The 12,629-nt window shown below is 46.7% G+C and overlaps 1 protein-coding gene across 4 annotated transcripts in view; it reads left to right on the top strand.

The window, feature by feature from the left end:
• PRUNE1 (prune exopolyphosphatase 1) overlaps positions 1–12,629 on the top strand; it is a 27,456-nt gene extending 14,827 nt beyond the window's left edge. For 2 of the 4 annotated variants that reach the window (XM_008970436.4, XM_055101573.1), the window contains 5 exons: positions 1,520–1,704; positions 2,425–2,583; positions 4,150–4,244; positions 5,687–5,845; positions 10,723–12,629. In XM_008970436.4, the coding sequence (XP_008968684.1) occupies positions 1,520–1,704; positions 2,425–2,583; positions 4,150–4,244; positions 5,687–5,845; positions 10,723–11,151 (1,027 nt within the window). In that variant the 3' untranslated portion in view covers positions 11,152–12,629. The remainder of the gene's footprint in view (positions 1–1,519; positions 1,705–2,424; positions 2,584–4,149; positions 4,245–5,686; positions 5,846–10,722) is intronic. The other 2 variants (XM_008970438.3, XM_055101575.1) reach the window with 2 other exon arrangements.

Genomic DNA, 12,629 nt, shown 5'->3' with positions numbered 1-12,629 from the left:
ATGGAGGCCTCATAGGCCCTTCTAAGGCGATTGGATTTTATTTTAGGCAGTGGGGAACTATTTTAAATTATATTCTGGGTCCTAAAAGAATCAGATTTTCTTTTTTCAAATGATCATTCAGGCCACTTTGTGAAGGACAGCCCAGGAGGGCTCTTGGTTGGAAGCAGGTGATTGGTTAAGAGACTACTGGAATAGTCCAGACGAGAGATATTGAGGGCCTAGAATGGGGCAGTAACAGAGAGTTAGAAACTAGGGCATGGATAGGAATTAAGATAGAATTCACAGGACCTGGTGACCCACATGGAATCTAAGTATTGAGTGGGTTATAAAAATAGGAGAGATTTGCCGGGCGCGGTGGCTCATGCCTGTAATCCCAGCACTTTGGGAGGCCGAAGCGGGCGGATCACGAGGTCAGGAGTTCGAGACCAGCCTTGCCAATATGGTGAAACCCCGTCTCTACTAAAAATACAAAAATTAGCTGGGCCTGGTGGTGGGCGCCTGTACTCCCAGCTACTTGGGAGGCTGAGGCAGGAGAATTGCTTGAACCTGGGAGGCGGAGGTTGCAGTGAGCCAAGATTGCACCACTGCACTCCAGCCTGGGCGACACAGCGAGATTCCGTCTTAGAAAAAAAAAAAAAAGGAGAAATTTAGATGTTGGGTATCAAGGGTGTCAAGGGTATAGGGTTGGAAAGGCAACGCTAAAGGACAGCAAATGTGGGGGTAAGATATTTGCAGCAGATGCTTCACAGAATTTGCTTATACACTATTTAAAGATGACTCCAATTATAACATTAAAGAAAAGAATTGCTGGGCGCGGTGGCTCACGCCTGTAATCCCAGCTCTTTGGGAGGCCAAGGCAGGCAGATCACGAGGTCAGGAGTTCGAGACCAGCCTGACCAACATGGTGAAACCCCATCTTTACTAAAAATACAAAAAAAAAAAAAATTAGCCGGGTTTGGTGGCACGTGCCTTGTAATCCCGGTTACCCAGGAGGCTGAGGCAGGAGAATCACTTGAACCCGGGAGGTGGAGGTTGCAGGAGCCGAGATCGTGCCATTGCACTCCAACCTGGGCAACAGAGTGAGACTCCGTCTCAAAAAAAAAAAAAAAAAAAAGAATTGAGAGGAGTTAGGCAGAGGTAAAAGTAACCAAAGGTCAGTTTTAAATGCTTGCCTGGCAGATCACCTGAGGTCAGGAGTTCGAGACCAGACTGGCCAACATGGCGAAACCCCATCTCTACTAAAAATACAAAAAAATTAGCTGGGCATGTTGGCAGGCGCCTTTAATCCCAGCTACTCAGGAGGCTGAGGCAGGAGAATCGCTTGAACCCGAGATGCAAAGGTTGCAGTGAGCCGAGAACGCACCATTGCACTCTAGCCTGGGTGACAAGAGTGAAACTCCGTCTCAAAAAAAAAAGACATCTGCATTTTCCTTGATGTGTCGGGTAGAGGTTGGCTAGAAGCAGCTGGAGTGTCTGTACCTATCTTTCTTCCTCTTTTCCCATACCCTCCCCTCCACAGAAGTGACACAGCCCTAGAGGAGGCAGTAGCAGAGGTGCTAGACCATCGACCCATCGAGCCGAAACACTGCCCTCCCTGCCATGTTTCAGTTGAGCTGGTGGGGTCCTGTGCTACCCTGGTGACCGAGAGAATCCTGCAGGGGGCACCAGAGATCTTGGACAGGCAAACTGCAGCCCTTCTGCATGGTAAGGGTGGCTTTTGGATTGGGACCTCAGTAGTTCTATTCCTGTCCCTGAGAAGGGCGGGTGGAAAAGTCTAGACGCTTCCAGCCTAACCATATGCTCTCAGAGCCATTCAGCTCATACCAAAAGATAGGATTCTTTCAGGGGACAATTAAGCATCTGTTTAAAGGCCTGTGGGATACTTGTTGGAGAAAGTAGAAAGGAAGTGCAGGGCAACAGACCAAGAAGCTTCCTATTGGCATCATTTTATGATGGAAGGAGGATTAGCTAAAGAAGCAGGAAACAGATTCCAATACCAATTCCTCCAGGAAATAGGTGACCTTGAGCAAATCTCTTAACCTTTCTTGTTCTCATTTTTCCACGTGTAAAAAAAAAAGAGAGAGAGAGTGAGTTGGACTAGACTGTCTTTTCCAACTTAGAAGATTCTTTGATGGGATTTGGCCTACTGAAGAGGTGTATCTCTGTCTGACTAGGCTGTAAAATCTCCAAGGTTTGAGATGCTCAGGCTTTCTTTCTACCTTTTCCCCATTTCCCTTCCTACATTTTAGTTTGGATTTGGGAGGTCTGAGGACACAGTCCATCCCAGTTTCTCATTTTGCTTTCAGAGATTTTGCTATACAAATCTCCTTGTGTGTGTCCATTTGGTGTGAAGGTTATATATGTTCTGGTGGTCGTGTGTGAAGGGTCACAGGATTCAAGTTCCACCATCTCCCTTCTCCACAGGAACCATCATCCTGGACTGTGTCAACATGGACCTTAAAATTGGAAAGGCAACCCCAAAGGACAGCAAATATGTGGAGAAACTAGAGGCCCTTTTCCCAGACCTACCCAAGAGAAATGATATATTTGGTTCCCTACAAAAGGCAAAGTTTGATGTATCAGGTATGAAATGTTAGCTGACTTTTCTACCTCCCAGATAAGAAAACAGAAAGGCAAGCCTTGTTCATTATATTATTATTTTTTTTTTTTTGAGACAGAGTCTTGCTCTGCCACCCAGGCTAGAGTGCAGTGGCACAATCTTGGCACACTGCAACCTCAACCTCCTGGGTTCAAGCGATTCTCCTGCCTCAGCCTCCCGAGTAGCTGGGATTACAGGCACCCACCACCACGCCCAGCTAATTTTGGTATTTTTAGTAAAGATCGGGTTTCACCATGTTGACCAGGCTGGTCTTGAACTCTGAAGCTCAGGTGATCTGCCCGCCTGGGCCTCCCAAAGTGCTGGGATTACAGGCATGAGCCACCGCGCCTGGCCAATTATTTAAATTTTTTACCAGAAAGAAATGAAGTACCATATTAGCCTAAGCATGAAATAATCAATCATTTACTGGATTGTTCTATCCTGGCTCTTGGTTAGGATGAGGAGGAATGTATTAAGAGCCTCAGAAGGGCCAGACGCAGTGGCTCATGCCTGTTAACCCAACACTTTGGGAGGCCGAGGCGGGCAGATCACCTGAGGTCAGGAGTTCAAGACCAGCCTGGCTAACATGGTGAAACTCCGTTTCTACTAAAAATACGAAAAATTAGCTGAGCGTGGTGGTGTGTGCCTGTAATCCCATCTACTCAGGAGGCTGAGGCAGGAAAATCGCTTGAACCCGGGAAGCAGAGGTTGCAGTGAGCCGAGATTGCGCCATTGTACTCCAGCTTGGGCAACAACAGCGAAACTCCGTCTCAAAAAAAAACAAAAAGAGCCTCATAGGTTCCAGTCTATTCAGAGAATACAGGACATATATATAAAATATGCTGAGAGTATACTAAATTATCAGAGTGAAATCTATAGAATTGGTTAGGGAGGCAAAAGAAATATTTTGTGAGTATACAAAAGATGAAGAGAACCCAAAAAAAACTGTATTCTTGTACTCAGCTACCACCTGTTGACATAAAAAGGAAGAAAGAAAGAAAGAACTCACATGTAAACAGTATAGGAAGAGGGAAAGATAAAAAGTAAAAGCCTCTGTTCTGGGTTTCATCCTTCTCTCCAAAGTTACTTGCTCTAAAGGTACCTATTGTCACCAGTTATTTAAGATGGCTTTTGATTATGTGATTACATTTTCTTTCTTTCTTTTTTTTTTTTTTTTTTTTTTGAGACAGAGTCCAGGTTCAAGTGATTCTCCTGCTTCAGCCTCCTGAGTAGCTGGGATTACAAGTGCCCGCCACCACACCCAGCTAATTCTTTGTATTTTTAGTAGAGACGGAGTTTCATCATGTTGGCCAGGCTGGTCCCAAACTCCTGACCTCAGGTGATCCGCCCACCTCAGCCTCCCAAAGTGCTGGGATTACAGGCCTGAGTCACCGCGCCCGGCTATGATTACATTTTCAATTATCTCCCCCATTCATTGCCCCAAAGAGAGGCTGTTTTTCCTTCCTTGACCCATCTGGCTGTCCTTGCCTTCTTGGTCTTGGGACCCTGGCCTACCCTGTTTGACCCCTAGTCTCTCATCTGCTTTCTAGGACTGACCACTGAGCAGATGCTGAGAAAGGACCAGAAGACTATCTATAGACAAGGCGTCAAGGTGGCCATTAGTGCAATATATATGGATTTGGAGGTAAGAGCAAGTTGTGGCTGTGGGTGGGGAGAGAAAGCCTTTAGCTATGCATGTTATGCATGTGGCCTTGCACCTCATTCCTGGCTCACCTCCAAAATGTATCTTGTGTCTATCCTTGTCTCTACCTCCACTGTGACCACCAGAGTCCAGCATCTCTCACTGCACCGCTGTATTAGCCTCAGTACTGGTGTCCCTGCCTCTGCTTTTGCAGCCCTACAAACCATTCTCCCCGCAGCAGCCAGAGTGGTCTTTTTTAATTTTTTTTTTTTTTTTTTAAGGGAGTCATGCTTTGTTGCCAGGCTAGAGTACAGTGGTACCATCATGGCTCACTGCAGCCTCAACCTTCCAGGCTCAAGCAATCCTCCCACCTTAGCCTCTCGAGTAGCTGGGTCCACAGGTGCACACCACCACACCTAACTAGTGTGTGTGTGTGTGTGCACGCGCACACGCGTGTATGTATGTGTCGATGGGGTCTCACTATGTTGCCCAGGCTGGTCTCAAACTCCTGGCCTCAAGCAGTTCTCCTCTTGGCCTCCGAAGTTCTGGGATTATAGGCGTGAGCCACTGTGCCCGGCCTCATTGTATTTTTAATAAAATCTAAAGGACTTACTGTGGTTTACAGCGCCATGCTTGATCTGGCCCTTGTCTTTTTCTCTGGCCTCATCTCATTCCAGCTCCACTCCTGTTCTACAGTACTGCAGCCACACTGGTTTCTTTTCTGTTCCTCAGAACCATTAAGCTCATTCCCAGCTGAGCTTTTTTCTTTGTAAAGCTGGCTCCTTCTTAACATTCAGGTACTCAGCTCAGATGTCTCTTGTTTTGGGAGGTTTTTCCTGACCACCCTAGCTGAAGTACTATCTCCTATGCTCAAAAAACCTCTAGCAGTTATGTATGTTTGTTTGTTTGTTTGTTTTGAGCCTGAGTCTTATTCTGTTGCCCAGGATGGAGTGGAATGGCATGATCTCAGCTCACTGCAACCTCTGCCTCCCGGGTTCAAGTAATTCTCCTGCCTCAGCCTCCCTAGTAGCTGGGATTACTGGTGCGTGCCGGCATGCCCAGCTAATTTTTTGTTTTGTTTTGTTTTGTTTTTGTTTTTTGAGACGGAGTTTCGCTCTTGTCCCCCAGGCTGGAGTGCAATGGCGCAATCTCAGCTCACTGCAACTTCCGCCTCCCTGGTTCAAGCGATTCTCCTGCCTCAGCCTCCTGAGTAGCTGGGATTACAGGCATATGCCCCCATGCCCGGCTAATTTTTGTATTTTTACCAGAGACAGGGTTTCACCATGTTGGCTAGGCTGGTCTCGAACTCCTGACCTCAAGTGATCACCTGCCTCGGCCTCCCAAAGTGCTAGGATTATAGGCGTAAGCGACCGTGCCCGGCCCAAGGATGTTTTATTGATGATGATGAGAAAGTCCTTCATCCCTCTCCATTTCTTCCCTTTCAGGCCTTTCTGCAGAGGTCTAACCTCCTTGCAGATCTCCATGCTTTCTGCCAGGCTCACAGCTATGATGTCCTGGTTGCCATGACTATCTTTTTCAACACTCACAATGAGCCAGTGCGGCAGTTGGCTATTTTCTGTCCCCATGTGGCACTCCAAACAACGGTGAGTCTGTGTCCCTTCTCCAACCTAAGAGCCTTACAGAGTCTGCCTGTATGTACCTCTGTGCTCTACAGCTGTCCTATAAGGACCTCTCTTAGGTTCTTATATTAATGTACTTACACGAGGTCCCTTGACCTGTTTCTGGACCTGTTTCCTCCCCTTTCTGCTTTTTCCCATTCTCTCTCTATATGAATATCCTTTTTTTTTTTTTTTTAATGAACATCCTTAATCATAGCATTGTTGAGAAAGGGGGAATTCCAAAGAGAACTAGAGATTCAATTCCTACTTTGAAAGAACGAAATCTAGTTAGAAGGAAATGTTATAAATCCGGAGTTAAAATTCCCTTCTTGAGCTAGGGACAGTGGCACGTGCCTGTAGTCCCAGCAACTCGGGAGGCTGATGCAGAAGGATTGCTTAAGCTGGAAAGTTTTTTTTTTTTTTTTTTTTTTTTGAGACAGTCTTGTGCTGTTGCCCAGGCTGGGGTGCAGTGGCACAATCTCGGCTCACTGCAAGCTCTGCCTCCCGGGTTAACGCCATTGTCCTGCCTCAGGCTCCCGAGTAGCTGGGACTACAGGCGCCCGTCACCACGCCCGGCTAATTTTTTGTATTTTTAGTAGAGATGGGGTTTCACCGTGTTAGCCAGGATAGTCTCGATCTCCTGACCTCGTGATCCGCCCGCCTCGGCCTCCCAAAGTGCTGGGATTACAGACGTGAGCCACCGCGCCCAGCCGAGCTGGAAAGTTTGAGTCCAGCCTGGGCAAAGATAGCAAGACCTCATCTCTGTTGGGGAGAAAAAAAAAACAAAAACTCTATTCTTGGTTTAATCATTAATTCCTCACCCCTGGAATTATGCTGTTGCCTTGAAAATTAGAAATACGAGAGACCTTTTCTGCTACTTACTATGCAGGGATTAATTATTCTGTATAGTGCAAACTCTGTGAAGAAGTGATCTAGATCCAGATTTGGCTATCTTTCCTACTTCCTCCCCCTTCTGTTCCTCTGCTGGTTACTGATTAGCCTAGGGAAGAATTTAAAAGTGGGCTTAAGGCTGGGCGCGGTGGCTCACACCTGTAATCCCAGCACTTTGGGAGGCTGAGGCGGGCAGATCACGAGAGCAAGAGATCAAGACCATCCTGGCCAACATGGTGAAACCCCATCTCTTTTAAAAATACAGAAATTAGCTGGGCGTGGTGGTGCGTGCCTATAGTCCCAGCTACTCAGGAGGCTGAGGCAGGAGAATCTCTTGAACCTCGGGAAGCAGAGGTTGCAGTGAGCCGAGATTGCGCCACTGTACTCCATCCTGCCAACAGAGCAAGACTCCGTCTCCAAAAAAAAAAAAAAAAAGGTGGGCTTAAGGCAGTTCAGGGATTCTGAGGGTTGCCTAGGCTCTGTGAGGACTGCTAAAGACAGAATACAGCCAGATAATCCTTTGCTCTCATAGAAGGTATGTCTGTCCTTTCCCGCCCCCCTTTGCCTTTGCCTTCTCCCCAGGAAGCAAATCTGATTTCATTCAGTGTAAGGTAGTTCGTCATTATGAAAAGAACTGCAGTTTTGTCTGTTTGTTTGTTTTTTAAGATGGAGTCTCACTCTGTCGCCCAGGCTTTAGTACAGTGGTGTGATCTTGGCTCACTGCAACCGCCACCTCCCAGGTTCAGTCAATTCTCCCACCTCAGCCTGTAGCTGGGACTACAGGCGCCTGCCAACATGCCTGACTAATTTTTGTATTTTTAGTAGAGATGGGGTTTCACCATGTTAGCCAGGCAGGTCTCGAACTCCTGACCTCAAGTGATCCACCCGCCTTGGCCTTCCGAAGTGCTGGAATTACAAGCCTGAGCCACTGCACCTGGCCAAGAACTGCAGTTTTTAAAGTCAGGTGGATGTGCTTTTCTGTTCTAGGTTTGCCTCTTACTCACTCTTTGAGCTAAGGCAAGTCAGTTGACTTCTGCATCTGGAAATGGCATAATAGTACCTACTGCTAATTCTGCTATGATCATTAAACGTAATATCATGTGTAAAGCACACTTCTGGAGCAGAGTAAGCACTTTGTAAATAGTGGCTCTTACTAATCCTGTCATTAAGAAAAGGGTGCTTTGGCCATTAGAAGTACCTCTTCCACGTTCCTGAATCTTCTCCCCTCTGTGCTGCTCTTTTAAAGCTGTGTGGATTTCTAATGACTCTACCATTGTCTAGGTTGCCCCTATGCTTGGAAACAGGAGTCCTTCTCTCTCTGTTTTGTTTTTTGTGTGTGTGTGTGTTTTTTTTTTTTTTTTTTTTTGAGATGTCTCACTCTGTTGCCCAGGCTGGAGTGGTACAATGGCACGATCTCAGCTCACTGCAACCTCTGCCTCCCGGGTTCAAGCAATCCTCCCAGCCTCCCAAGTAGCTGCGGCTATAGGCACACCACCATGGCTAGCTAATTTTTTTTGTATTTTTTGTAGGGACAGAATCTCGCTATGTTGCCCAGGCTGGTCTCGAACTCCTGGACTCAAGTGATCCACCAGCCTCACCTTCCCAGAGTTCTGGAATTGCAGGTGTGGGCCACTATGCCCAGCCAGGAGTCCTTTTCTTACAGTCTACTCTACCATCTCCTCTCTTTCTCCTATGTTAGGGGTAGTATAATATATTGATTTAGAACACTGGCTTTGGTGACAGCTCTGGGCTCAGTGTCAGTTTTGCTTCATGCAAATTATGACCTTAGGCAAGTTACCTGATCATTGAAGCCTCAGTTTCCCTGCATGTAAGTGAGGGTAATAGTGATACCAGTCTTATTTTGTTCAATTCATTCTTTCTTCCTCCATCCCTCTTCTGGCCTCTAGATAAATTCTAGTCCCATCCTAGTTCAAGTTCTTGAGCACATTTATACACTTGGAAACAACACTAGATTAGAAGCTGGGGTTCCTCGGTTCTGGTTTAACTGCCATCATCTGCATGATTTTACTTACAACCATCTTACTTAGCTTTAGTTACTTTAATAATAAAATGAAATATACAATCTAAACTGTTTCCTCTGTTTTTAAAATACTGTGTATGGCTGGGTATGGTAGCTCATGCCTGTAATCCCAGAACTTTGGGAGGCTGAGCTGGGCAGATCACCTGAGCTCAGGAGTTTGAGACCAGCCTGGCCAATATGGCGAAACCCCGTCTCTACTAAAAATACAAAAATTAGCTGGGCATGATGGCAGGTGCCTGTAATCCCAGCTACTCAGGAGGCTGAAGCAAGAGAATTGCTTGAATCTGGGAGGCGAAGGTTTCAGTGAGCTAAGATCGTGCCACTGTACTCCAGCCTGGGTAACAGAGCAAGAATCCATTTCAAAAAAAAATAAATAAAGTAAAATAAAATAAATAAAACACTGTGTATGAATCCCAGCACTTTCGGAGGCTGAAGCAGGAGGATTGCTTGAGACCAGGATTTGGAGACCAGCCTGGGCAACATAGCAAGACCCCATCCCTAGTCTATTAAATAAAAAATACAAAATACTAAAATAAAATACTGTGGGCCAGGCTTGGTGGCTCACACCTGTAATCCTAGCACTTTGGGAGGCCGAGGCGAGAGCGGATGACCTGAGGGCAGGAGTTCAAGACCAGCCTGGCTAACATGGTGTAACCCTGTCTCCACTAAAAATACAAACATTAGCCAGGCTGGTGACACATGCCTGTAGTCCCAGCTACATGGGAGGCTGAGGCAGGAGATTCACTTGAACCGGGGAGGCAGAGGTTGTACTGAACTGAGATTGCACCACTGCACTCCAGCCTGGGCGACAGAGCAAGACTCTGTCTCAAAAAAAAAAAAAAAAAAAATACTGTGTATATTAGTGTTCCTTCTGTTGCAAACAATAAAACCGAACTCTGGACAACTTACTTTTTTTCTTGTCTTGCTTTATTGCCCAGGCTGGAGTGCAATGGTGAGATCTCGGCTCACTGCAACCTCCGCCTCCCGGGTTCAAATGATTCTCCTATCTCAGCCTCCCAAGTAGCTGGGATTACAGGTGTGAACCACCATGTCTGGCTAATTTTTGTATTTTTCGTAGAGATGGGGTTTCAGCATGTTGACAAGGCTGTTCTCGAATTCCTGACCTCAGGTGATCCGCCCACCTTGGCCTCCCAAAGTGCTGGGATTACAGGCGTGAGCCACTGTGCCCGGCCTCAAGGATAACTTACTTTTTTTTTTTTTTTTGAGACGGAGTTTCGCTCTTGTTGCCCAGGCTGGAGTGCAGTGGCACCATCTTGGCTCACTGCAACTTCTGTCTCCTGGGTTCAAGTGATTCTCCTGCCTCAGCCTCCCAAGTAGCTGGGATTACAGGCATGCGCCATCATGCCTGGCTAATTTTGTATTTTTAGTAGAGATGGGGTTTCTCCATGATGGTCAGGCTGGTCTCAAACTCCCGACCTCAGGTGATCCGCCCGCTTCAGCCTCCCAAAGTGCTGGGATTACAGGCGTGAGCCACCGAGCCCGGCTGACTTACTTTTTTTTTTTTTTTTTTTTGAGATGCAGTCTTGCTCTGTCCCCCAGGCTGGAGTGCAATGGCGCGATCTCCGCTCACTGCAAGCTCCGCCTCCCGGGTTCACGCCATTCTCCTGCCTCAGCCTCCCAAGTAGCTAGGACTACAGGCACCCGCCACCATGCCCGGCTAATTTTTTGTATTTTTAGTAGAGACGGGGTTTCACTGTGTTAGCCAGGATGGTCTCAATCTCCTGACCTCATGATCCACCCGCCTCGGCCTCCCAAAGTGCTGGGATTGCAAGCGTGAGCCACCGCGCCCCGCCCGGCCGACTTACTTTTTAAAAGCTTCCTCTTCTATAGAGGAAGCCTCTCACTTAGAAGCCCAGCACTTTGCTACGGCAAGTTGTGTATCATTTCCCTGTTATTGTCTCCTCTTTAGATCTGTGAAGTCCTGGAACGCTCCCACTCTCCACCCCTGAAGCTGACCCCTGCGTCAAGTACCCACCCTAACCTCCATGCCTATCTTCAAGGCAACACCCAGGTCTCTCGAAAGAAACTTCTGCCCCTGCTCCAGGAAGCCCTGTCAGCATATTTTGACTCCATGAAGATCCCTTCAGGACAGCCTGAGACAGCAGATGTGTCCAGGGAACAAGTGGACAAGGAATTGGACAGGGCAAGTAACTCCCTGATTTCTGGACTGAGTCAAGATGAGGAGGACCCTCCGCTGCCCCCGACGCCCATGAACAGCTTGGTGGATGAGTGCCCTCTAGATCAGGGGCTGCCTAAACTCTCTGCTGAGGCCGTCTTCGAGAAGTGCAGTCAGATCTCACTGTCACAGTCTACCACAGCCTCCCTGTCCAAGAAGTGACTGTTGAGAGGCGAGGAGGTAGTGGGTGAGGCTACCTGACTCACTTCAAATGCATGTTTTGAGATGTTTGGAGATTCAGCAATTCTGTCTTCATTGCTCCAGGATCTGGTATACTGTTCTCATAAAACTGAGAGGAGAAAAAAAGTGAAAGAAAGCAGCTGCTTTAAGAATGATTTTCCACCTTTTCCCCCTAATCTCTACCAATCAGACACATTTTATTATTTAAATCTGCACCTCTCTCTATTTATTTGCCAGGGGCACGATGTGACATATCTGCAGTCCCAGCACAGTGGGACAAAAAGAATTTAGACCCCAAAAGTGTCCTCGGCATGGATCTTGAACAGAACCAGTATCTGTCATGGAACTGAACATTCATCGATGGTCTCCATGTATTCATTTATTCACTTGTTCATTCAAGTATTTATTGAATACCTGCCTCAAGCTAGAGAGAAAAGAGAGTGCGCTTTGGAAATTTATTCCAGTTTTCAGCCTACAGCAGATTATCAGCTCGGTGACTTTTCTTTCTGCCACCATTTAGGTGATGGTGTTTGATTCAGAGATGGCTGAATTTCTATTCTTAGCTTATTGTGACTGTTTCAGATCTAGTTTGGGAACAGATTAGAGGCCATTGTCTTCTGTCCTGATCAGGTGGCCTGGCTGTTTCTTTGGATCCCTCTGTCCCAGAGCCACCCAGAACCCTGACTCTTGAGAATCAAGAAAACACCCAGAAAGGCCTTAATGACCTCATAGGCACTCTTCCAAAAAGACAACAGAACTGGAATGAGAGGCCTGGGTCTGTCTCCTGCCTTAGCAGGCCTATCAATTTCTTGTCAATCTCTTTTTTTCCTTGCTCACATTAAAAGGAAGCATGGAGTTCTAATGCTCCCATAAACTATGTATTTTGGCAAGACACTTCACTACTCCAGGTCTCACTTTCCCCATCTGTAAAACAGGATTTGGAGTAGGTGTTCCCTGGTATTCTGTGATCTGCCTCTTGCTGCCATTCTTTCTCTCCTCTGCTTCTCTGTATTTTTCTTCTGTTATCCCTGGGGGTGCTCAGGTTCACTTGATTGTCTGTATTTCTGTGTGGTTGTAGCAAGGACTCAGCCTCATGTAGCACGAATAGCGGTGTGGTTCATGGCGTGTTGACCCAGCAGAGCGCTCCCTCCCACTAACTTGTTCTGCATGTGTAGAGTCTCCCCATTTTTTTTAACGCAACCCTTTCCCCTTTTTCCTACCCCACAGCTCTGTTCCATGTAAGTTGCCAACAGTTTCACTGAACAGTGGGGTATGTGATGGTTTTGGCATGACATCTTCAGTATGAGGGGGACAGTTTGACTTCACTTTGAGGGTGTGATGTCTGTAGCTATGTGGAAGGTAAAAATAGTGGTGTGATCATGAACCAAAGGAATTTATGTTTTGTAACTTGGGTACTTTATTTTGCATTTTGTTATACTATTAAATAATTTTTTCCTGTT

This window comes from Pan paniscus, chromosome 1, assembly GCF_029289425.2.
Source record: "Pan paniscus chromosome 1, NHGRI_mPanPan1-v2.0_pri, whole genome shotgun sequence".
NCBI classification, from domain to species: Eukaryota; Metazoa; Chordata; class Mammalia; order Primates; family Hominidae; genus Pan; species Pan paniscus.
The sequence above is the reverse complement of the archived record's forward strand: the minus strand, read 5'-3'. Positions and strand labels throughout refer to the sequence as shown.